The sequence below is a fragment of the Periophthalmus magnuspinnatus genome, chromosome 18 (genome assembly GCF_009829125.3).
Source record: "Periophthalmus magnuspinnatus isolate fPerMag1 chromosome 18, fPerMag1.2.pri, whole genome shotgun sequence".
Classification (NCBI taxonomy): domain Eukaryota; kingdom Metazoa; phylum Chordata; class Actinopteri; order Gobiiformes; family Gobiidae; genus Periophthalmus; species Periophthalmus magnuspinnatus.
This window is the reverse complement of record NC_047143.1, coordinates 16,643,171-16,670,157: the sequence shown is the minus strand read 5'-3', so window position 1 is coordinate 16,670,157 and position 26,987 is coordinate 16,643,171. Positions and strand designations below refer to the sequence as shown.

Here is a 26,987-nt window from a genome sequence, read left to right as displayed (position 1 = left end):
ATAAGACCAGTGAGGTGTGTTGATTTCTAAACACAAGCAAATTATATTATGATTATCAACATATATTTTATACTATTACATGGAAATAAATGCATGAATAAACCATCACATGACATTCCTACTTTTTACCCGTGAGTAATGGTTACTCACGTCCATAAATATCCATAGGTCCATTTGGATGAAAAGTGGTTCGCTGGTGAGCAGAAACATAGGTTAAACATTTGTAATTTAAATGTCTTAAAAAAAGCAACATTATGAAAACAGATTCCTCGATAAAATGTATTTGCTTGTAATTTAGGGAGGCTGAGGTCTTGGGACTCACTTTACGGGCTGACGTCATGACCGTACGTTTCATGGTGCGTTCACACCGGGACGTAAAGAATGCGTTGGACACTGATCTACGCATTCTTTCTGATGTCTACTTTTTCCGTATTATCACGTCGCTACATCACTGGAGCGTAGTCTCTGATTGGTAGACGCTGCACGTCAAACGCCAAAAGATCACCTTTTTCAATTCTGGCGCTTTTGGACGCGTGAACGCTCAAGACACGCCGCGTCAACGAGAGATTCGCGCCGCTCTGACGCTTGAAAACGCGCCGCGGAAACGCAGGGCGGCCTACCCGCTCGTCAACCATAGATTTTGCTTGTAAATTTGTCTTGCCCACGTGTATGGGCAAGTAAACGCGGCTAATCATTCACCTTTCGGATCTTGTCGAACCATCCCGTACCCGAAGGCTTTCCTTTGTCATTGCGGGAACATTATGCGATCACTGTGACCAAGAGCATCGTATTATTTTTGTCTTCCAAGGTGAGTCGTACATATTAAGCTAGTGTTACCAATGGGCAAGTGACGTGAGTGCTGTTATGCTATGCTAGATTAGGAAGGATGCTCTGCTAACGACATCTGTTTGTTACGCTATTTATGTCTAAAATACGACGATCTACACTTTTTTAAACGTTTCATAGCATACTTATATTGGTTTATTAATGTTAAGTCATCCAACAATGTTTATTTGCTAAATATAGATTCGTTTTAACAATATAAGCTAAATTAGCTTATATAGCTAAAACTAATCTTTTTTATTTCCCCATTAGTGTCGTAAGTAACCAGCAGAAGTAAAATGTTTTCAAAGATGTCCACCTTCATGAAAAATTACCCCAATACACTTAATAAATTTCTCATTTTAACATGCGTGTTCTATATCTGACCAAATGTAATATAAATTTTGAACATGTTTCTAAGTAAATTAACGCATACACATCAATTTTGTAGGCTAATAATCTGGATTACATGGTCTATAGCCAAGTGAATTTTTTACAGTTGCGCCAATTTACACACTTAGCCAACCATGTGTCCTGGCCAAACCCTAGCAACCGTCATTATTTCCATACCTACCGAATTGTATCCACTCTACCACCTCCATTCTGCCAGTTATAGATTTATGGGTTTCGTTTTTGTCTTCAGAATGTCACATTGTTCGCCATACGGTGTCAACACATGGTACTGACTCATTGTGGATTATATTTTGTGAAGTGTGTTTACCAGAGTAAATCAGATTCTGCAGATTCATTCATGTATATTGTCACTACTATATAACAGTCCTGAAAAAAGAAATGCATATATAACCTTTTTTTTTTAAGAAAAGAACAAAATGCCTTACCTTCTACCTTTTATTAGGGGCTACAGTGGCTCAGTGGTTAGAGTGTTGGTATGATGGTTTGTGCTGTGTGCGCGAATGATAGGTGGTGGTCGGAGGGGCCGATGGCGCAGATTGGCAGCCTCACTTCCGTCAGTCTGCCCCAGGGCAGCTGTGGCTACAATAGTAGCTTACCATCACCAAGTGTGGAAATGAATGAAAAGCGCATTATTATTATTATTTTATCCTGTTACATACTTGGTTAAAATAAGCAAAACAGTGTATAGGCTACTTTATATATATATATATATATATATATATATATATATATATATATATATATATATATATATATATATGCCAACGAATCCCCCAGTAAGCAACAAAATGATTATGCCAGTATTTTGATATCTGAAATGTACACAAAAAAAGTCTTGATATTAAACAGTCTCAATTTTTTATATTGCTTTGTCTTCTTTTAAAAAAAATAATTCTAATGGCTTTCCATATCAATGTCTACAACATACAACAATAGAGAATTTTAGCCATTTGAGCCCAAAGAAACAGTCAAATTTCTTACTCCAGCGTTTAAAGTCTACTACAGAATAGCTGGTTTCATCAATCATTGACTGCTTACCTCTCAGTTACAATTACCCAACAATATAATTTAATAGCAATGACCAAATCTCAATTTTGATTAAAAAAAAATTCTATTAAATGTAGTCCTGCAATAATCGATACATTTATGCCACAGTACTGTGAAATTAAGTATTCCATTTTATATAAAGGTACAATTGTTTCAAAATGTTTGAATGTGTAAATGTTGATTTGTACACTGCTAAATAAAAAAAATATATATATTTTTTACACTTACAAATATTGTTTTACACTTACAAATACCGTTTTACACATTCAACTTTGTAATTTTACAAGTACAAATCTGAAAATTACGCTTTCACGAGACATTTGTTGCGCCGAATTTGTCTCAAAACGATTTGTAAGTGTAACGGCTGATTTGAATGTGAAGACAGCAGTAGACGGGTCTAGAGGGGGCCAGGGTTGCTATGGTAACAGCTTACAATTTATATACAATCAAGGAGTAGCTAACCCAAATTCAGACGATTCGTCACCTTTATGTGATATGATGTGCCTTGTTAACTTTAAGTTGTATACCGAGGTAACAGTGTGACTACAAATGTTTTTCAGAAAACAGCATGTTGGCATTAGTTAGCGCCTTATGCTAGTGGACTTTTCCTTGACTTTTTCCTGCTAATGAGGCTAGTGTGGCATTACGAGTGGTTACAAACATTAGATGTTACATTTTTAGCAACAACGCCACCCCAGTTAACCTGGAGAAAGGAACACAGGAGGATACACATTGATTGTTTTCTGAAAAAGTTGTTAAAGCCAGTGTGGCTACAAAAGTTTTACCTACACAATTTACCTTGGTGTACAACTTTTTAGAGGTTAATATTGCACATCATAGCATACATAAAGGTGACATACTGACTGAATTTGGGTTGGCTACAGTATATAAACCAATTTAGGCATTGCCACAGCAACTCTGGTCCCCTCTAGCCTTGCCTCCTGCTGTCTTCAGGTTCAAATCAGCTGTTGTGCTTACAAATCATGTTGAGACAAACTTGGCACAACAAATGTCTCAACTTTCATGAAAGTCTAATATTCAGATTTGTACTTGTAAAATTACAAAGTTGTAAGCATAGAACAGTATTTGAAAGTGTAAAACAACATTTGTAAGTGTAAAAAGATATTTTTTATCAGTGTAGAAATCAACATTTACACATTCAAACTTTTTGGAGCAACCCACATTTTGAGTGTAGTTGGGCTGAGTTCCAAGAATACCCAGGTTTTCTCCAATTCTAGTTAACGCTACACCTTGCACCATCCTGAGGTGTCTGTGTCCAGTGTCAGCAACAGGAAGCCAATAATATTTGCATTGAAAACAACAGCATGGATGAAATGTACTACTGTGTTGAACTTCAATTATAATTTGACCCAAATATGGCCCAGAAAAATAAATATGCTTTGTTATGTTACAGCAGTCCATGTTTCTTCCCAGGAGCTCGTGTTTGGCCAGCTGTTTGTCCTGTGCTCTCTGTCTCTTCTCGTAAATGCTTTTCTGGGAGCCCTTCAGCTGAAAAACAGCTCCAGTCTTTGTGGTACTTGTATATTTTGCCAACAGGTTGGCTAGCCAGATTTCGAATGTTCCAGATGTAGGAGGAAGTAAGCATTTCACATTTTGGCAAGACAAAGAGGTTATGTGTGTTGTAATACATACACTACATTCCATATACACTGCTGGCAACTGAAAGTTCAAGTTTGCAGGGATGGGCTTCAGTCAACAATCACACATTCAAAAAGCAGTGGATGTATTGCAGCCACAATGGGGATACCAATTGATTGTATGGCTGCAACAATTGATGGGATAAATTATGACTAATTGACTGCTGAAATAATTGTTGACTGTTTTGGTAGTTGTGCAGTAGACACATGCTATAAACTAGGAATACAGGTTTTGTTTATACTTCAGATAACAACAACAAATGCACCATTATTAGATCAAAATGACATGAAGAATATAGCGGTTGTGATGTTTAATTAAAAATTCTATTTGTAAGTTCCTTCAGTTAATCGTTTGACTAGTCGACAACTAAAACGTAAATGTTAGTTGCAGCCCAATTGAATTATCTTCATGACTTTTTGCACTGTAAGAAACCAGCAGTTCTGTTGCTAGTTGTCCTTAAACGAACATTGCGTAAGTTAGAGATTTTGTACTAGTTTGAACATCTGGCTCACAGCAGTAGAACTGCAACTTCAGTGTTTTGTACGTTCACTGTGCGCAGGCTCGTACAAGCACGAACCAAACAACTCTAAAAGAAGCATCTTCGGCCTTCCTCTCAAGAAGCAACCTGATCAGCTTCGATTCTGCTTTTGATTGGGAATAACGCTGTTTAAATATAATGGTGTTACTAACAGCATTCATTTTACCAGTAACTAATGACTCTTTCCTGTGCTGTAACGCCATTATAGTTACTGTAAGTGTAATGGGACTTGTTATTTTACTGTGAGTCTCAGGAGGTGACAGATCAGATGCCGCTCTCTAGTCTCAGAGGAGCTGCAAAGTTTTCACTTTGTTTTGGGAAATAAACACGAGGGATTAGAGACTGATTGGCTAAAACAGTGGTCACCTTTACAGTCAACCTATCAAAAGCAGCACTAGGTGGCCACAAAGACTTTCCTGGCATTTCATTGGTTTAGCACTGGCACACGGTCAAATACTCATTGTTTTTGGATACATATTGTTCTTTGGCAACTCTTTGTAATGGGAGTACAAATGCTGTCATGTGGCGTACACATGTTTGTAATGTTCTGATATTTGTACATTCCGTAAATACGCTGTTTGGCCACAGTCTGTTGTGTAAATGAGACAGTTATGACCGTACAGTTGTGATGTATGTGCTGGTGATTTTGAGCTCTATAGATGACAATGGCTTATACTCCATTTAAAAAAACGAACAAAAAAACACAACTCATCCTCCATGGATGGTCTCATCCCTTTTCCATGCTCGGGACCTCTACCACAGGCCTGGGAGCTTGAGGGTTCTGCGCAGTAACTTTGCTGTTCCAAGTACTGCACTTTTCTGGACTGAGATGTCTGATGTTTTTCCTGGGATTTGCTGTGGCCACTCCTCCAGTTTGGGGGGTCACTGCCCCGAGTGCTCCGATGCCCACAGGCACCATTGATGTCTTCACCTTCCAGGCCTTCTCCAGCTCTTCTTTGAGCCCCTGGTATTTCTCTAGTTTCTCATGTTCTTTTTTCCTGATGTTCCCATCACTTGGTATTGCAATCTCCACCACAACAGCTTTGCTCTGTTGTGTTTTCCACCACCACAATGTCCGGTTGGTTCGCCATCACCATTCTGTCAGTCTGTATCTGGAAGTCCTACAGGATTTTGGCTCCACTACCTTTTGGAGGTGTTTCCCACCTTGATCTTGGGGTCTCCAGTCTGTATTCTGGACAGATATTTCAAATATATATATACAGTGGGGCAAAAAGTCTTTAGTCAGCCACCAATTGTGCAAGTTCTCCCACTTAAAAAGATGAGAGAGGCCTGTAATTTTCATCACAGGTACACTTCAACTATGAGAGACAGAATGGGGGGAAGGAATCCAGGAAATCACATTTTTAATTAATTGGTAAATTCCTTATCAGTATAAAAGACACCTGTCCATAATCTCAAACAGTCAGACTCCAAACTCCACTATGGCCAAGACCAAAGAGCTGTTAAAGGACACCAGAAACAAGATTGTAGACCTGCACCAGTCTGGGAAGACTGAATCTGCAATCGGTGAAGCAGCTTGGTGTGAAGAAATCAACTGTAGGAGTAATTATTAGAACATGGAAGACATACAAGACCCCTGATAATTTCCCTTGATCTAGGGCTCCATGCAAGATCTCACCCTGTAGGGTCAAAATAATCACAAGAACAGTGGGCAGAAATCCCAGAACCACATGGGGGGTCCTAGTGAATGATCTGCAGAAAGTAACAAAAGCTACCATCAGTAACACACTACGCCGCCAGGGACTCAAATTCTGCAGTGCCAGACGTGTCCCCCTGCTTAAGCCAGTACATGTCCAGGCCTGTCTGGAGTTTGCTAGAGAGTATTTGGATGCTCCAGAAGAGGATTGGGAGAATGTCATATGGTCAGATGAAACCAAAATAGAACTTTTTGGTAAAAACTCAATTTGTCGTGTTTGGAGGAGAAAGAATGCTGTGTTGCATCCAAATAACACCTTTACTTCACATACCTACTCTGAAGCATGGGGGTGGAAACATAATGCTGTGGGGCTGTTTTCCTGCAAAGGGATCAGGACAACTGACCTGTATAAAGGAAAGAATGAATGGGACCATGTATAAGATTTTTTGTGAAAACCTCCTTCCATCAGCAAGGGCACCGTAGATGAATCATGGCTGGGTCTTTCAGCATGGCAATGATTGCAAACACACCACCCGGGGAATGAAGGAGTGGCTTCATAAGAAGCATTTCAAGGTCCTAGAGTGGCCTAGCCAGTCTCCAGATCTCCAACCCATAAAAATCTTTAGAGGGAGTTGAAAGTCCGAGTTGCCCCAAAACATCACTGCTCTAGAGGAGATCTGCATGGACGAATGGGCCAAACTACCAGCAATGGTGTGTGAAAACCTTGTGGAGACTTGCAGAAAACGTGTGGCAACAGAGGTCAATGACAAAGTATTAAGATGAACTTTTGTTATTGACCAAATACTTATTTTCCACCATAATTTGTAAATAAATTCTTTAAAAATCTGACAGTGATTTTCAGGATTTTTTTTTTTCCTCATTTTGTCTCTCATAGTGTAAGCGTACCACTGTGCATCTATCTCTATCTCTCTCTTTATTATATACTGCCTGGCCAAAAAAACCCTCACCACCTGGAATTAACTAAGCTAATTGGTACGAGCGTCCTATTGGATAATTACTGCATGGGCGATTATCTTTCAGCTGGCAACAAGTTATTTAACCCTAACTGGTTTAATCAGTTGCTTCTCATTTCTTAAACACCCATGCCGAAAGACACATCCTGTGGTCGTGGAAAAGACGACGCATTATTAAAAACCGGAAGCATAGTGGGGACCCAATGGGAAGGTCAGATCACATGACCTCTTCCCATTGGAAGAAGGTCATGTGATCTGAGTCCAGATTTACCCTGTTCCAGAGTGATGGGCGCATCAGAATAAGAAGAGATGCAAAGGAAGTGATGCACCCATCATGCCTAGTGCCTACTGTAGAAGCCTGTGGGGGCAGTTCTGTGATCTGGGGTTGCTGCAGTTGGTCAGGTCTAGGTTCAGCAACAGTATGTGCTCAAAGAATGAGGTCAGCTGACTACCTGATTATACTGAATGACCACGTTATTCCATCAGTGGATTTTTTTTCTTCCCTGATGGCACGGGCATATTCCAAGATAACAATGCCAGAATCCATCGGGCTCAAATTGTGAAAGAGTTGTTCAGAGAGCATGAGACATCATTTTCACACATAGATTGGCCACCAGAGTCCAGACCTTAACCCCATTGAGAATCTTTGGGATGTGCTGGAGAAGGCTTTGCACAGTGGTCAGACTTTGCCATCATCAATGCAAGATCTTGGTGAAAAATTAGTGCAACACTGGATAGAAATAAATCTTGTGACATTGCAGAAGCTTATCGAAAAAATGCCACTGTGAATGTGTGCCTTAATCAAAGCTAAAGGCGGTCCAATGAAATATTAGAGTGTGTGTGACCTTTGTTTATATATATATATATATAGTATGTGTGTGTATATATAATATGTATATTAAAAAAAATCACATAATCACGCTTTGTCACTGGAGTGTACTCCAGTTCAGCTTTTTCAACTTTTGGACGCACAAACAAAGTGTCCGATGCTTGAACACTCATTCACTCGTTAATGCCAGATTCACACTATTCTGACACTTGAAAACGCGCCGCAAAAACGCAGGGTGGCCAAGACTCGCGTCCACCATAGACTTTGCATGTAAACTCAACACCCCTGATGCCCCGGTGTGAACGCACCATAAGTTTGTCTGTTCCTAGGCCTATGTCAGACAGTATGTAAACTCTCATGAACATGTTTTAAAATATGAAGTTTTAACAGAATCCTATTGTTAAAACAGAAATCGCAGATCATTCAGCCCTATTACACTGCAATAACAAGATTCATAGATTCCAAACCTCAAAAAGTTAGCATTACCCAAAAGTGAGATTACACTGGCAACATTGTAAAAGGCACATTTACTTCTAGTATTAGACTCTTGGGGAATTGCCTTTTGACCCCTAAAGTAGCCATCTACTTCAGGATGTGCATTCAAGCACCAACCCCACAACCCAGATGCCCTTTCATTTACGTGGGAGTAATGCCTAGTTTGTTGTTGAGGGTTGACTTGATATTCTTAATAGCTCTACCTGTTGGACTTGTAATGTTAAGCCTGTGAATTTTTGTAATCTGTTCCATAGTTACTTAAAGAATAAATAACTAATCAAATGGTCATTCTCAAAGGCAGTTATGCTAAGACTAAGGCTGCACGATATGAAGAAAAAAAATGCAACATTCAAACGTTTTGTATTGCGATAATAATATTTCAAATATTTTAATATACTTTTTGGCACAATACATTTAGTTAATTTAAAACAAAAATGCACATACCTTCATGCAGTCAAATAAAATGTGCCTTTTACTCTCCAAAAAAGGACACTTTTGTAAAATGGAGAACTTTGTTGTTGAGTTAAAATTATTTTCTTGTGATATCGATTAGTGCATCAGAGAGTATCAATATTTTCATGATATGTTGTGCAGCCCTAGCTAAGAAATGTTTGGCCAAATTGATTTCAACTGTCTCATTGGTTCCATCCTTGGCAATTAGATTCTTACAGTAAAAAAACACAAACGACTCCAGTCATCTAATTGACATTGGCAGTTTATTTTATTTTCCCCAAAAACCTTGAAAAATTAATGAAATGCCTAATAAAATTGTATAAAAATAAATAAATAAAAAATGCTGACAAACATGAAAACCACACCAGCCCACTGTGGTGTTGGCTGATTAAAATGTGCTTGCCTTATTGTGATTGACTAAATTTTGGATTGTGGTCTATTGATCTTTCGATTTTTGGCACAGCCCTAGCAGAGAGCTTTCAGTAGGAATGCTATATTATGACTCAAATGCATAGATATGGACAGATATGCATAGATATTGTTTTTCTTTTGTGTTTTTGCCATGGGCTAGTTTTAATGTTTAAGGTCCTGTTGTAGAATGAATTGAAGTAGCTCGAGAGTTGAAAGAGACAAGAGGCTGAGGAGAAGTTTATTTACCATCAGTGTGCCACTTGACATTGTGATAATATTGTCCAGTCCAGTCTGGCTATGCTTCCATTGTTGGGAGTATTATACATCTGATGATGTAGGCCTCTGATGTAGGGAGTATTATACCTCTGACATAGGCCAAGAGTACTGACCTGGCAGTGTGGGGCGGGCACAGCACAGAAATGCAATTTCTCTATGAGGCTCTGTATGAATTAACTTTGTATTGTTTTAGTATTTATTAGGGATGGAATGAAACACGGTATTAAGTGAAACCACAGTATTAAGATGCCTTAGTATCAATACCACGATCTGCTATTTATCCTTCGTTCCCCACTTGATCCTCGCTTTCACTCCATCTTGTACCAGACTGAACCACACCATGGACCACCCATGCGCTCCCTTAAACACGCACAGAGTTAAGAGCTAACCCGCTAGCCTTTTACACTAATATTATAATGAAAGTTCAGAACCAATATAGTGTCTGGCTCTGGCTGTTTTTTCACTGCATCCACAGGATGCATTGACTTCACTCGTTTGATTTCACATGCTGGAGATGTGCTCATTTAGTGTAGCACCTCACATCATCGTGCTCCCCGTTCTCATTTTTTCTTCCTCAAACTTTGTCCAAACGGCTCAGAGGAAGAAACGCTACTCCTATATCCACTTTGGCTGCTCGTTGCACCAAATGTGCACATCTGCATAATGCGAGCATTACATCATATTCATATAAAGCCATGCATGTAATTAATGAGCAGAGCACATTGTCTAAAATTGCCAACAAAGTCCATTGGTTCTATAGTTGTATTTGGTTCCAATAATTCTTTTGTTAATATATTTAAATCCAAGCGTGCCTATCCTAGTACACTTAACTGCAAACTGTTTTTTTGTCCCGATAGTGATCATTGTTTGACCAAATCCCTTTATACCAAAGTGGGACATGACAAAGGAGCACTATATCATATACTAACACAAGAAGTCCCTTGTTTTCATTAAGCATTATAAAATGCGCAACTCCATAGTATACTGTCATACCGTGGAAAATTCATACCGTCCCATTCCTAGTCTTTATCTAGTTCTATATTTTGTTCTAATTCAGAGACCTGTTTTCATCTATTTTAGTTCTAGCTTTGTATGTTAGCCCTCAACTAGAAGTTAATATAAATTAAGAATGTTTTGGTGCAATAAAGGTGCACTACGCAATGTTTCTGGTGGAGGGTCTGCCAGCTGCTTCTCTCCATAGAACTGGTGTTATTTGTCTAGAATGTTCAGCATTAAACAGATTTTTAAACTATGAAGCAGGGTCACCCATATTTCACTTGTAACTTGGCCTGTTAGAATCACCTGCTTGTCTATATGTTTAATGCCACACTGTGGAGAAGTTCCAGACAAGCCATATATAGACAATCAGGTGGCTGATACTCCATCAGAAAAGTTGCGTAGTGTACATTAAGTGATTATAGGTTTGTGTTGTTTGCTTGTTTGTTTTGTTTTTTTAGAAAGGAAAAGAAAATCAAGCTTCTACATTTGAACTGACCAATCCTATCCATCTAATCTATCTCACATTTGCCTGTTAGCTCCTACCCAATGCATCCATTACCAGCCACATAATTTGCTCCTACTGAGAAATCTAATCGGAAGCAATTGAACCACACTTGGCTGAAGCAATGGAACCTACCCAAAACTACATGTTCTCACTCCAGCTGTACCTTACCATTAAGTTACTATGGAATGCTGTTAATCCTAATACCTCCATTCAGATGTCACATACCAAAGTTACCAAACCCCCTTCTTAAACAGCCCTTACACACAGCCCCAGCCCCTCACAATCCCCTGACACAATGTCAAAAGCATTCCTGCATCCATAAGCAGTGAATGCGCGTTATATTGTTCAACTTGAGTGGACATGTTAAGGACGTGGTTCTCTTTCTTCCCCCCGCAGACTGCACAGAAACTCCTACATCTGTATGATGGGAAGAACGGACACGCCACAGGACAGGTCAGTACTACTTTCTCCTTAGGGTTTCTACTCGATAGTCTCAACTGCAGTTTATGGGCATTGCAAAACTTATGACTTTGGGTGTTGTTTGGGTGTTCTAAACTAAAGCATGAAGATTGGCCTAAAATTAGTATTGGATTAAGATGACTAAAAAGTTTTTGTATTTTTTTCCTCTGGGAATGGTATTATATTGTAAATGTAAAATGGTTGTGATAAATTTACACTTTATATAAAATAGATTTGCACAGAAAATGAAGGTTTGTATGCATCTAAAAACACTGATATAAAAAAAAATATCAATGGTGGTCATCAAATGTATCCTGTTTAGTTTTTCCTATGTTTTGTGTGACTTTTAAATTCAAAACTCAAATTCCAAACTAGCACTTACAAAGATTTAACAATAAAACCTACATAAACCTAAACATGTCTCCTTTTGCATATTTGATGAACCTGTCCTAAACATTCCTTTTTAAAATTGGGCTGACAGACTTAACTATCCTTCTTCACCACTCTTGCCATTTGTCTTTTTACTTATTCATTTATGTTAAAAAGTATTTAGTTTTTTTGTTTTGTCCGTCCAGGGGCTGCTTGGTGGGGATCATCTTTTTCATCCTGGGACTGGGAACACTGTTGCCATGGAACTTCTTCATGACTGCCTTGCCGGTAAAAACACTACCAGTTATAATAAAAGAAAAATTCAACAACTTTTTGCCCAATTGATAGGCTGGGAGTAAAGACATTTTGCTGCTCATCCAAGCCAGTTCTTCAGCTCTGGTCAGATTTCTGGTGGAAATAAGGCAGTGGCCTTATATCTATTTGAAGGGAGGAGCTAACTACACTAAAACTAACACGCCTATTCTTTACACTTTCACTTGTTGGCTAGGTCTAATGAGCTACACTAAGTATGCAAAATATGACTCAGGCACAGTTCACAATCATTCAGGCCTCTAAGGGGTGCTCTCACATCTATTAGCATGGCTAATGCTATTAGCATGGCCTTATTGTTTTCCTTGTTTAGATTTAGGTCTGAGGATGGCGATTGAGAGGAGACAGCCTTTTCTGTGGCTGGTCCAAAGCTCTGGAATGCTCTGCCTCCTCACATCAAAACAGCTCCCACTGTGGAGTGTTTTAAGTCTCGTCTTAAGACCCACTTTTACTCCCTGGCTTTAACTCTGCATGAGTTGCATGGTCCTCTGTTGTCTTTTATTGATTTGTTCCTATTGATTTTATTTGCTTGTTTTATTTGATTTTATTGTTTTATTGGTAATTGTTTTATTGCTTTTATATACATATTTATTTTATTTTTGCTATTTGATTTTAGTCTAAATGTTGATTTACTTAATTAGTTGTTTTTATTTATAATGTATTTGTGCAGCACTTTGGAAACTGCGTTTGTGAAATGTGCTATATAAATAAAGTGGATTGGATTGGATAGAAAGGTGTAACCATTCAAATTTATTCCAACCAATTTTTCTTTTACTATGGGTCGATGACTCGACGACTGAGGCATTACACAGACACTACCATTTATAAAATATTACAACATTTTGCTTCAGGATAAGGGAAGATCCCATTTGATGTATGTGCTTTTCATTCTGGCCTAGATAAAAAAAGATTACTAATACCGGTATTATTGGAAAAAGTCAGGTTTGGGTACTTTATTCATGAGGATATCCGGGAGTCAGTCGAACATTTTTCCATGTACCATGTAAAAATACAGTTCCTGTGGGTAGTAGAAGTTCTTATCTTCTTAAAGTAAGAAAATAAAATGTGATCTGTAGAGATGTGTGTGTGTGGGGGTGTGTGTGTGTGTGTGTGTGTGTCTGTCCTGTGTCCAGAGCAGTGCAAATATTATTCAGGGACTCCAATTTAAAAAATGTATAATAAACATCAGGGTAATGATATCACAGAGCGGGTTAGTGCTTAGTTTTCTGTTGTGAAAAAATCCTGCCTTTTTAATTCTTTTATTGACATATTTAGTTTCCAGTCTTATACCCCATGCGCCTCATGACTTCAGTTGCTATGTGGGCCAGTGCACATAGAGAGAATTGCCTATTTTTTTCTCTGAATTGAGTTTTGCACATCAACCTGGGATAGCTCTTGTTGAAAGCAACTGGAATCTTTGGTCAGAATGTTCAAACAAATAATTGACATCACAACAGTGAAAAAGGGGAAACAATCAAACTTTTCTTAAATCCAGTTGAGAGAAAAGCATGCCATTCATATTTATTATGGGAAATCTAGGAAGGATAAAAGTTCTTAGCAAACTGTCAAGGGATCTGTCACAAGATGAGTCTAGCATGCCTTGACTAACCTTCTGCTGTCCTCATTGTGCTGCAGTATTTCCAGGGGCGCCTGAATACCACAGAATGGAGCAACGGAACAGTGGTGGTGCATAAAGAGTACTACTTCAACAACTGGATGACCCTGCTCTCTCAGCTCCCCCTACTGCTCTTCACGCTGCTCAACTCCTTCCTTTATCAGAGGTTTGTGTCAATAACAGCCTATAGTAATAGAAGTTATACAGACATAACATTATAAAATTGGGAATTTTAACCATGAGTGGCCAAGTTTTATGGTGAATAGTGTAATTTTCTCAAAAAATATTCAGATACTACAGATACTATTGATAATAAAACTTGTGTCAAAACTAGATACTCATTTGAGCAATTATCGATACTAAAAATACATTCACAGGACAGAAATGAACCTTTCCTTTAGAATGATCTTATGCTGTATCAGAACATGTATACGATTACACTAGTATACACCTATGGAATCTACCTTAAATAAATAAACATCAAATGAATAAATTAAAATTAAATAAATATCAAAATAATACATTAAAATTAAATTAATATCAAATTAAAACAAGTAATTTAGCAATTTGGTACGCCACCTTATATGATGCTCAGTGCTTGCTGCTTTAAGTGACATTTACAAAGCGGGATGATTGTTAATATTTGGCATGTTTATGCTGAAAAAACTCCAGCGTCTTATCAGCGTGACTGAGGTGTAATGAGGTGGCGCTTTAACTTATTTGGCTTCATACTGTCCGCTGCCACAGCAGACACCGGTCTGTCCTTGTGTCCCACCGGAGTCAAGGTGAAGCCAAGTGCTAAATACGCTTCATCAGACTTCCTCGTCTTACTTTTCGCGTGACTTTACCTCTGTCTATATCCGCCTTTCTTTTGATCCCTGTTAAAATGTTTTCCATAGTGTCTCTTTAGCAAAAGTTTTTCTTGTTCACTGCCCTGTGTCACGATCTATTCGCTCTCTCCTGCTCTTTGCTATGTGCGCGCTGTGTGCGCGCTGCGTACGCGCTGCGTACAGTACTACAGTGTCATACGCGGAGTCATACGCGCCCCCCCCCCCCCCCCCGCGGTATCTCACCGCGCCCCCCCAGGGGGGCACAGTGAGATACCGGGGGGGCCCCCACTATTTGAGAACCACTGATTTAATGTTAAAAATGACATTCTGTTGTTTAAAGATATTTCTATTATAGTCGTATCAGAATTGAAAGAAACACTAGTAAGAGCTCAAAATGTCAAAAATATGAAAGTTATCGCCTAAAGACATCAATCGAAGTCGACTAAAAAGTGGGTGTGGCAAAATCTATCAAAACCTTTAAGTATATGGGACTCAAACTACACTCACAAGACTACATCTGCATGGGAGTTCATTCTAAAACAATTATACAGGCTTACTCCTAACTTTCTTACCTGCAAAACAGGGTTATTGTGCAATTAAATAAATGACATTGCAAAAAATCTCATTCTAATTTAAACAATTAATATTAGATTACATGTCTATGCAAATGTAATTGAAGGCAGTTTACAATTTCTTAAATCATAGGATATGGTGCTTCCCCTGTAATTGTTCAGTGTGTGCAAAAAAATAGCCCTGGTAGGAAGCACTGTATTTATATAATGATAGAATAAATTTATAATGAGTTTAATCTGCCTTTTTATATATAAATACAAAAAAATCCAAATCTTCACCTCACTCAGTCATCAACTTCTCCTTGTCCTTATAATCTCTCTTCCGCTACTGAAATCAAGAGATGAAATCAGAATTTGAAAATTGCACTGTAATCACTATTCAGCATTAGCTAGCAGTGGCACTGTGTGTTGATAAAATATGTTTGCCAAGAATGAGAAGATCAATTAAAGCTGCATACTCTGTTTTGCAAATTGTGAAAGGAGGAAGTAGGCATTTAAATCTATCTAAATAATTTCTAGCTCTCCATAAATCCTTTAGTAGTCCCACTCCATTCGTACGGCAACATTAGTCCATCCTAGTGCTGCTAACATGTTCTTCCAGGTTTGCATTCAATAAAACACTTTTTTTATTTTTTTTTTATTTTATTAGAGTGCCATTTGCTGTGCTCATCTAATAAATGGTAAGATGGTATTAAATTACCATGTAATTTAAATAACATTAAATTTAGGATAATTAATGTTATCTTAAAGGATAGAATGTGGAATTAACTCTACCCAAGACAAAAAGAGTGATTGAATGGTTAACTACTGTAAGGCAAATTTGGCTCTTTGAGGTAATTTAAAGCCAGGGGAGTATGACTTTATAAATGAGGCAAAGTGCACAATAGTGGTTATTTAAAAATACACATCTTTTATCTGTTCAAGAGGAATGTGTTCATTACTGTTAGAGTGAAAACTAGGGCCGGGCACCGTACAGTGGTTCAAAGTAAGGACTAACCGAAAAGTTCTGGCAAGTACTGGTTCCAAAGAACTATCATTCATTCAGTGCCAACATCTGTTCCTTGCCTTTAAATGCCTGTGTCAATCAGCCACTAAATACACAGCACTAATTTAACAGTAGTGCAGGTACTCAAACACAACTGCACTCACTGTAAAACAGAAGAGTTGAAGAAACGGCGTGTCCAGAGTTGCAGCTTGTATCCACTCAAACATTACAAGCCTACAGTGCGGGGCCTTTGTCTCAAAGTCAAAGTGTTGTGACTGGATATGGATATACTATTACTCACTTTTTTCATTGCCCATGTAAAGTTGAACAGATATGACAGATATGAATCAAACTCTGCCAACATCCTTCTGTACTTCGGTCCCAGGAAAAGCGTAATTTACAGATAAATGTGGTGTGGTAAGTATATCCATTCTGGAGTGTTTGTGTATAAAGATGCATCCAATTGAGTCAGTGTAAAGTTTGCCGTAATCCTTCTCCTTCATCCATCTAACCACGTAGTAAGAGTTATTGATCGAAACAAAGAGCATGGTCTACAAAGTCGGTGTTAAAAGGTCAGTTTAGTGTTATTAATAATTTACACATGAACATTTAGTACATTTAGAACATTACTTTTTTTTAGGAGTGGAAACTTTTGGCGACAACCCACCAAAACTCAAGCTAGGTCAGAATGTGCCAAGAAATTTATTACTAAATCTATTTACTTGTTTTTACTTTTCTACCAGTTTATGCATGGATGACATCTCCAAACCTCTTCAGGCATGTTTTGATGAAGGAATATCATGTCAATAATTTAGCAGTCTCTTCTGGGCCCTTTTTGAACCCTCTGTCCGGTTAGCTGTAAAGTTCTGTCCAATGATCAGTCCACAAGCCTAGTTAGTGATGTTCCCACATGACAATTCTCCATGAATATACAAAAGCATGGTACAAAACTGTACAGAACAACTTAACAATAATGAAATTATTGCACATTGTATCAGGCTTGTCATGTGTTGTAGGATCTCTGAGATGGTGCGGATCGCAGGCAGCCTGGTCTTCATTCTGCTCCTCTTCCTCCTCACTGCGGTGCTGGTTAAAGTGCCCATGGAGAAGGACCGCTTCTTCTCTGTCACTATGGCCACCATCTGGTTCATCAACTGTAAGCTACAACTTTTACATATACAAGAGTTGGCAAGCAAAAAATGGTGTAAAGAGATTTTATTTATCTTTTGCAGGTAAGTCAAAACAGGATTAGTTTTACTGAGGTTTTATAGCATGTTATCATTTGTAGCAAAATTTGCACTCTTTTAGCAGTCATTTTTCAAACGTCTTTTGAGAGACTGTATACACAGACAATGGACCTTTTTTTTTTAATTTTCTAAATGGTTTTCTTTTGGCAATTTTTTTTTTTTTATATATTATTTGGTCAGTGAGGTCAGAGCTTCCTCCAAGCTACCATTTTCATATAATATTCTTGTATATTATTAATCTTTTATACATTCTCAGCACCCAATCAAAATGCATGGTATTCCTCATGATTCAGAAAGAGTTGAGCTGGCTTCACTTTGATAATGAATGTGATCCGATTTTTTGATATGTTAAAATAATTGACAAAGTTTTGAAAGTTGAGAATTGACAAAAAGACAAATGTTCTAAAATGTGAAGTTTGTCAGTAAAGATCTAAACTATGTTTAGCAGTTCTATACAAAATAAAATATAGGATATTTTGTGCTGAAAATTGTGGAACTTCAAAACTTGTAGTCTTTGTGATTTGCTAATAGCGCCCTTCAAATTTTTTCATTTGATTATGATAAATCTTGCTCCCTAACTCTCATCCTTTGCAGGTCTTTTTATTTAGTTTGCATTAGTTTACATGCTAATCTCTCATGTTGTTTCCCCAGCTTTTGGTGCAGTTCTCCAGGGCAGTCTATTCGGTCTGGTCGGTCTGCTGCCTCAGAAGTACAGCGCCATCTTCATGAGCGGACAGGGCCTGGCAGGGACCTTTGCAGCCGTTGCCATGCTGCTAGCTATAGCTAGTAAGCCCAGCACACACACAAACCCTAATCAATGCCGTTGCCCAATGAATTGGGCACAAAGACAGCCAATAGGGCAAGTACACATGAACTGAGGTAGAACCAGGAATTGCTTGTATATAGTTAACATTTGGGAGCCTCATACTGAACATGTCAGGCCTAGGGTTGTCAAACGTATCGAGAATCAGATACTAATACATATGAAAACTATTATCGAAACTAAATACTCCTTTGAACTAAAAAGTCACATTCACAGGACAGAAATTCACTTTTTTTTTTTTTTTATAGAATGATCTTGAGCTGTATCAGAACAAGTATAAGACCACATTGACTAATATTCACCCAAGGACCACTGTGGAACTGATTTGGATGATGATATAAGGCCACATGATAATATAAAATAAAGTACTGATTTAAAGTTGAAAATTACATTCTATTGTATAAATAAAGAATGCTTTTTATGATCATCCTGGTATTGGAATCGGTGTGTGTGTGTGTATATATATATATATATATATATATATATATATATATATATATATATATATATATATATACACACACCGATAAGTATTGAGTCTATTCCTATCGAAATCGAGTTTGAAATTTTTGGATCAACATACTAGGTCAGATCTTTACTGAATGAAAGGGGGCATTTAAAGGCAAAATGGTTGTGTTCATACCATTGCAGCACAGTTTTAGGGGACAAAAAGGAATTGCATGTTTTCTTACAAGCTTGGTGTTAAGTGTACATCATAAACAACTCTGGGAGTAACATTTGAGTGAAGATTGAAATCTGAACTGTGTATTCTGTTTTTGGTTATATCATGTCCCATGTTGTACTTTACTGTCCCATTGTCTATGAACAAAATGGGACCAGACAGCAATATATAGTGGGCTTTGTTTGCTTATTTAGTACCGCAAGTAGTTTAGTTTAGTGTTTCAAGGCAGTATTTTGTTAAAATGAATACCTACAGCAAAAATTAATCTTTACGTAACCTATATATTCAGCCTCCTTCTCAAGTGCTTGTTTCATCCATGCCAATATTATAGTTATTCTTTTTCCCCATAAATATGTTCATGGTTCAAAACTTCATACCAATAGTACAGTAGTAAATATGTAAAAAAATAAAGCTACAATAACACATGAGATATGGATATGCAATATATCGGTTCAAATATCAGTATTGGCAAATTTTGATCTGTTTTTGTCATTACAAATCTATTATCTATATCCGATTACCAATATTTTCTCATGTGTACCTGGATTGTGCTCAGTGCATCAGATTTGTCTTTTGAAATGAACTCAGAAAATAGAAGAGCATTATATAGCTCTATGTTTATCCAAACATCATCCATACTAATTATTCTATATTCCAGATAAATACATTTTGTTATTTTTACACAAGTCAAAAAGGCTGTTTATTTTTCAGGTGACACAGGCTCAAGTGACACAGACTCTGAGGCCCCTGCTTTGGGGTACTTCATCACTCCATGTGTGGGGACCCTGGTGACACTTTTCAGCTATCTGTTCCTGCCACGCCTGGTCAGCTGCCAGAACTGTTTCTCTTTATAGGTTCCATAATTTTCTATAACTGCATCACTCAACCTGTCCATCATGTTTTTGTCTTGTGGCAGGAATTTGCCGAGTTTTATTTGGACAGAAGTGGCAAGTATGAAGCAGGAACAACAGATGAGCTCCTAAAAGGTGCTTAATTTCAGCTTGAGAATTTTTACAAAGAAGTTGTACAATTGAAACTGTTAACTTAAATGAAATGCTACATTGGAATTATTTTCACATTTTAGACATATTTGGGTATTGCATTGTGTCTTCAGGTATCTTACTAAACTTCAAGATGTTATTTTAAATGGTTATTACAAAAATGTACTTATTAGCACAAATTATAATTACTTTTTATATTAAACAAATAAGCTAAAAAATATTTGAAGTAGGATCAACATTTCTTTAACTAGGGTTAACTGGTTTTAAGTGATGTAAACTAGAGTCCTTGCCATAGCAATAAACTGTTCAAAATTTCATTATTTTATATTTATATGTTCAGAAGTCCTCAAAATGGCATCCATAACAGTAAAATAAGAATGATGGTAATTTGGGCAAATGTTAGTAAAATGTCATGTATGGCACAACATGACATTTTACTGAGTAAAGTTAATTAGACTGATGGCTTCAGGTTGTGAGTCTACTCCTTTTTGTTTATGCCATTTGCTAGGACAATGGGAGGTCCAGTTTGTCTCAGAGTAAACTTGTATTTGTTTTCATGAGTCATGGTTCATTCTTCACAGCCAGCTTGAATCTGATCAATTTAGCGGTCCATTATCTCATTAAGCCAGTTGACCCTCCATTTATCCCCTGACAAAGACAGGCCTGTTGAACATATGCATGCCCAGACATGCTCTGCGCACTCTTCAGGGTGACATTTTCCATTCAGATCCCACTGTAAATATTTCTGTCATACTCAATAATGCAGTCATTTATGAAGGTGATTTTTAAGGAGAGAAGGACTTGAGAGATTTTAATTCAAGTTTGCAAATATGAAGAAGTTATTGTTTTAGATAATTTTATCCTGCTTGGGTGTTATGGTGTCTTTTCAGTTAGTGAAATTAAGAATGGAATAATACCCAAATCATTCCATATGGTAATAATTTATTAACCATTAGAGTACAATAAGGTTTAGTAGAATAGTGATGACACCAATTTCGTAATGTTGACATTGAACTGAAAATGTACAAAGAATCTCTATTTTATTTTCTGCAACAAAAGTACTTTTTATTTAATGATGTGACATTATGCAATAGTAATGTAGTAAAATGTTGTTCGACATTTGAATATAGAAAATGAAATGCTGCTATCCAGATGTAATTGCTGAACTGATATAAGTATCCAGGTTAATTTGATTTAGCTGTTCCATAAACAATAAAATTGCCCTTAAATATAACCTTGTGGTACACCTAAAATCACATACTGCTACATTATTGGGGGTGTCTTCTTTGTTGCGCAAATTTGACTTACTTGTGCTTTCAGGGAATAAGCCAGTGGAGAATGGGAAGCTGAACGGCCACAGTAACGGGTCAGTGCCCAACAGTACAGCAGATAAAGGAGATGGACCCTGTGAGATGGAGCTGGAATCCTGTCCGGACAAGAGCAAGCAGGCCTTTCTATCCCTAGAGTGCGAGGTGCAAAAGGACAAGGCTTCAGTCATTGAGGTCTTAAAGAAGGTCAGTCAGTTGCGTTTTCATCACCTAATTTTTAAGGCACATTTTGAAGAAATGCGTAAGTAAAGGGATGTGAAAACACCAAATATATGTAGACCTCTTAATTTGCGGGGTTTATTTGAAATACATTTAGCTGCATAAACTCACGTAGTAAATATAAAACCCACGTGACTGTCGAACTGCAAACTTGCATCAGATCAGAGTGGACACTGATGATGAACAAAGCCAATAATAATATAATAATAATAATCCCATGATGATCCATCATGCTAGTTGTTTTTGGCCCAAAATCCCACAGCCAAATAAACATTGTTGCCCTAGCACAATTGAGTTTTTTTTTTTTACAGTACTCATTTATTTGTTGCGATTAGTTGATTCATCTTTGCAGCTATAATCAATTCATGAAATTAATTGCACAGACCTTGTTAGAATGAATGTATTCTTTTATGTTTCCTCTCTACAGATCTGGGTGATGGCCTTTTGCGTGACTTTTGTATTCACCGTCACCCTCTCTGTGTTCCCCGCTGTCACCGCTGATGTCAAGACGGCTTTTCCAGAGAAATGGGGTAATAAATACATACAAATACTTACAAAATATTCATTAAAATACATATTACTGATGCGTTTTCAGAGCGCTACTTCATCTCGGTGTGCTGCTTTTTAATCTTCAACATAAATGACTGGATCGGCAGGACTATCACCACCTTATTCCAATGGGTAAGTCTGCAGTGGAATAGTTACGCAAATTATTTGTTTTTTTTTCTTTCATGTCTACTCACAGTCAACAACTGTTACTGTTAATACTTAATGAATAGATTGGAGGGGTCATATTTTGAACAGAATGCAGTTCAATAGTTGAATAAAAAAAAATAAAAAACCTAATCATAAAGCTATAGCTTTACTTTTCGTAGTAGTAATCATTGAACTACATAGGTTTTCTTTAAGCCCCATTGTGTAACTTTTTTCATTTTGGGTGTTTTTATTGCACTAAAAACATAGAAGAACATGTATCTTTACTGTAAACAAGCATGCATCTTCACAAACCTGATTCTTGGCTTGGACTGGGATCTCCTTCTGCTTGCTTCCATGGAAATGTTTCTTTGGCCATAATATTCCATAATATGGCATAAAACGTATCAGTCTCCATTGAAAAGTGTGGTTTTAACTTTGTTTCCATGGAATCATGCAGGTGATGTTACTCCTCCATAAAGTTACAGTGCTGCTTTAAGTATAAAATTTGCCAAAAATATTATCAGTTGCAATAATAACATGACATTAAGTAAGTTGTCAATTAATCTACGTGTAGAAATTAAACCTGGTATATGAAGTTATACATATGGACAGCCAAAGTAAGAGGAGACATTTCAGTAAATCATTTATTTAAACCCCAAGTCCATAATGCAGCTTGTAATGCCCTATACAAATGTTGTTACTTTATTTTCCAGCCAAGTAAAGAGTCTCGATTGTTCCCCATACTGGTGGTCTCTCGTGTGGTGTTCATGCCCCTCCTCATGCTGTGTAACGTACAGCCGCGGTCCTTTCTTCCGGTCTACTTCCCCCACGATGCTGCCTTCACCACCATCATGGCCTTGTTCTCCGTGTCCAGCGGATACTTTGTGTGCCTTTCCATGTCCTATGCGCCACAGTGAGTACGAGGCCTGTCCGGTAATGTGGAAAACAGATTCTATCAGTGACACACTCCAGACTTTGTCAAATTAATTAAGAGAGTGATAATATGATGATGATTTGGAGATTTCTACTATGTTGCAACAATATTCCCTTATCAAAACGTGCCTGAAGAGGTTTTAGATGTAGCTGTAGGATTTGTCCAATGCTCCTCCCACAAGCTTGTGTCATCCATGTTCCCACATCACAATTCTCAAAACAAAACTCTACACAACAACTTGATAAACAATGTGGAATACTTTGATTAGCGAAACAAATGCTGATTGTAACGTGATGGCACTGAGAAGGGGGAGTGACTTTTGACTCCATGTCAAAAATGAAATTGAAACTTACAAAACATGTTACCATTTTCTGCGAATTTTGCATTTTCAAAACAGTAAAAGGTAACATGGTGATCTAAATACACTGAAAAATACACTCAAAAATCCATTGATGGTATAATGTGGTCATTCAGTATATTCAATTTGTTAGTTTTTTTTGGCCAGGCAGTGTATGTTATGTTAGCAGTTAATATTCCCCTCTTTAATATAAAAAAGTCAGATCTGATTATGTAAAATGAATCACAACAGCTTAAAGGTGTACTATGTAACTTTTCTGGTGGAGGGTCACTGATTTGTTTCCATGGAGATGTAATGGCTTTGCCTAGAATCAGTATGGCTTTAAAGTTGTCTTTTTCCATGGAGACAAGCAGGGGGTGAAACCAGGCAAAGTTAATACTGGGATCTGTGGAGAGGTGACCCCGCTAACAGTAAAACTGTATGCTTTTCATTGTATTTTTGAGCAATAAAAATGTGTAATTGGGGGAAAAAAAATGCCTTTAAGTTTGATGCCATACTGTGGAACATTCTTGTCTAAGCAGTAACTTTTCCACCTAGAAAAGCAGTTATTGGGCCCCCTACCAGACAAGTTACACTTAACTATTACACATTTATGCAATTGCAGGTGTTTATTGCTAAAAAAGAAACACATACTTTCTGTGAGCAGGCTTTCCTCTCCACAGTTCTGACCTATAATGGATGGTGTCTCCTGCTTGTCCATGGAGATAGATATGTTTAATACTATACTATGAAAAAAAAAAAAAAAAAATCAGGTAATCTGCAAGTGATTTAGCACCAGGTTCTCCACAAACATGAGATAGGAGAAGGGCGACCCCTGTTGGCCGTGCCCAGCCCTGTCACGAACGGCTCTGCTCACCATAAGCTTTACAACTTCTTGAGGTTCCATGTTTTTCATAGGGTCATTTATATACTATATGCATTGTAAACAGAAATATGTGTACAATATACACTTCTGTATGTAGCATGTAAATGCTGAGTGTGTAGATGTTTATGTTGCTACGTGTGTGTGTGTATGATCTACCAGAAAAGTTACTGCACCTTTTTAATGGGAGTGAAGATACTCTAACACCACAACTACTACTCTCTACTACTCTCAGTACTCAAGACAGGGTCGTGCACATTGCGCTCTTCATTGCTTCTTTAAAGCCCTACCACATAATGTTTTAGCCAAGTATTTGTTCCATTGGCTGTAATATTCCACAGCTTTTATCCAAGTGTATTCATACTGTGAAGAAAATATTCTTATGTCTTTGTAAATGCATTTTATCTGCGTCACTGTCAGAGACCCAGCCTAGACACTGACATGTGACTACAAAGGCTTTCCAGGAGCATGGGACAGAGCATTCACATGACAATAACAAATATGTTTTATTGCATAATGTTTTTAAAATTTCCATGGAATCATGCAGGTGACTTTCCATCCCTTACTAAGTAAAAACGGTTGGAAGTATAGGGCTTGGGACTGAAAATTCTGAGTTGTGATGACAGTTAGCCTATTGTTAAACCGATGGAGATTTTAAGATGCTAAATACTAAACTTCATTCAAAAGTCTTGTTTACTATTTTATTGTTTTATTGTGTATGCCACATGTGCACTGAGATGTTAAATAGGTTACTGAATCACACTCGAATAGATGAGTATTTCAGAACACGTCCTCAGTCTCCACGACAACAAAAAACAAATCAGACATCAGCAACAAATAACCACTTAAATTTTTATTCTTTCTTTCAGAATGGTGGAGCCTAAAGATGCAGAAACAGCTGGAGCTTTAATGACCTTCTTCCTGGCACTGGGTTTGTCCATCGGGGCGGCACTCTCATTCCCTCTCAGAGCAATAGTGTAAAAAAAAAACAACATTTTTTTTAATGTATGTTATCAAAAATCTGGACCCAAAAAGATCTTAAAATACGACAAAGAAAGCGTAAAACTGGTTAGAAAAAATTCCAATAGGATATTTTTGTTATTTATGTTTTTGTATCTTTGTAGTTTTAGGGGGATTCATAAGTAGGAAAAGGGAGCTTTTGTTGTTATTGTTACTATTTATTGTTACTATTCATATTTTGTAGATTTAAACTATGCTTTAGAATGATTTTGTAGATTATTAATTCCTCATATTACTATGAACAAATGGAAGTTCTAAAAAAAACTGACCAGCATTTATAGACTTGCATAATTTCCTTATTGGCGTTTTCATTCCAAGTGGTTTAGTGACATATTCTGGATTGATCAGGAACATACTTTATGAAGGTGACCAAGCAGGTTAGATGAGTTTGATAAAAGAATTTTGCTGCATGGAGACATTATGGATTTCGTGAAACTTAAAAAAAGTATATGAATATTGTAATCTGTTCTGAGTAAAGTACTGTATTATATTTTGAAATTGTCCCATGCAATAATTTTTGGAGGCATATTGGTTGAGTATTTACAAGTATTGATATATTGAGTTGATGATAAATATAGTTTGGAGAAATGAACAGGAGCAGTGTTATATTTTATATAAGCAGAGATGCCATACTATACTATATTTATTCATTGCATTAAATCTTTTAGCCTTTTGTAAAGTAATTGACAACCTGTAATTTAAAAAGTTAGATTGATTTGCAAAATGTTATAATTTTATCTGTTTAAACAAAATGCCTTTCTGCCCCTTTCATTTAATCGTTAAGCAAGACTGCTGAAATGTCGTGCCCAATGACACAGCAAAATTAGCTTGCTAAACTGGGATTTCAACAGGCAACCACAACGCTCCTGTCCACTTTTCCAAACTACTATGGCAATAAGTAGTACATAAACTACACAAATTACATTTGTTACATCTGTAAACTTTGATAGTTCTGTTACTTTTCTATGTACAACTAATTCAACAATTATAGTTATGAAATGTGTAAAAAGATGAATTTTTGAGTGTCATAAAAAAGGTGCTCACTTCAGTCCATGTATTTGCCCTCCATTTACTGTGCATGCAAATTTCTGAAGCTTTATTATGATTTTGTAACACTCTTAGCTCAAAAAAGGGCTAGTTATATAGTCAAATTGAGCCATACCCTTATTTGATGTATATAAGAGCTGTTTAAGTTTAACGTAAAGGTGGGTTGACATTAGGTCTTTATGCTTGCCATCAAATTTTGGCAGTGTTGTAAAGGGAAGCCTATGCATCAAAACGTGTACAGAGCTGTCAATAAATAGATGTTTCCTGCAGCACCAAACTGGACTGGAGATGTTTTTAGTGGTAGTTTTTACTTTTTGTTAATTTATTTTCACCTTTGTCTAAAATCTTGACTCAAGGTGTAAAACTTGCACATTTAGTTTTGGTCTAGTGGTAGTACTTAAAATGAACAGTATGTAAGAATTGGATTTTAAATTTCATAAACTTGACCATCTGTATTCCTACATGTGAGGTAGACATGTTCAAATCAAAGATTTTACTGATAATGATAAATCAACATTACAACTATCATAT

General features: G+C 37.2%; 1 protein-coding gene across 1 annotated transcript; it reads left to right on the top strand.

The window, feature by feature from the left end:
• The first annotated feature begins 401 nt into the window (after nt 1–401).
• Nucleotides 402–26,987, top strand: LOC117386518 (equilibrative nucleoside transporter 2). Its single transcript, XM_033983893.2, has 13 exons — nt 402–808; nt 11,476–11,532; nt 12,114–12,195; nt 13,873–14,018; nt 17,256–17,395; nt 18,138–18,272; nt 19,703–19,815; nt 19,908–19,977; nt 21,313–21,506; nt 21,967–22,069; nt 22,135–22,220; nt 22,949–23,148; nt 25,259–26,987. Exons 2-13 carry the CDS (start codon nt 11,501–11,503, stop codon nt 25,368–25,370), a joined length of 1,413 nt encoding a protein of 470 aa, XP_033839784.1. The 5' UTR covers nt 402–808; nt 11,476–11,500; the 3' UTR covers nt 25,371–26,987.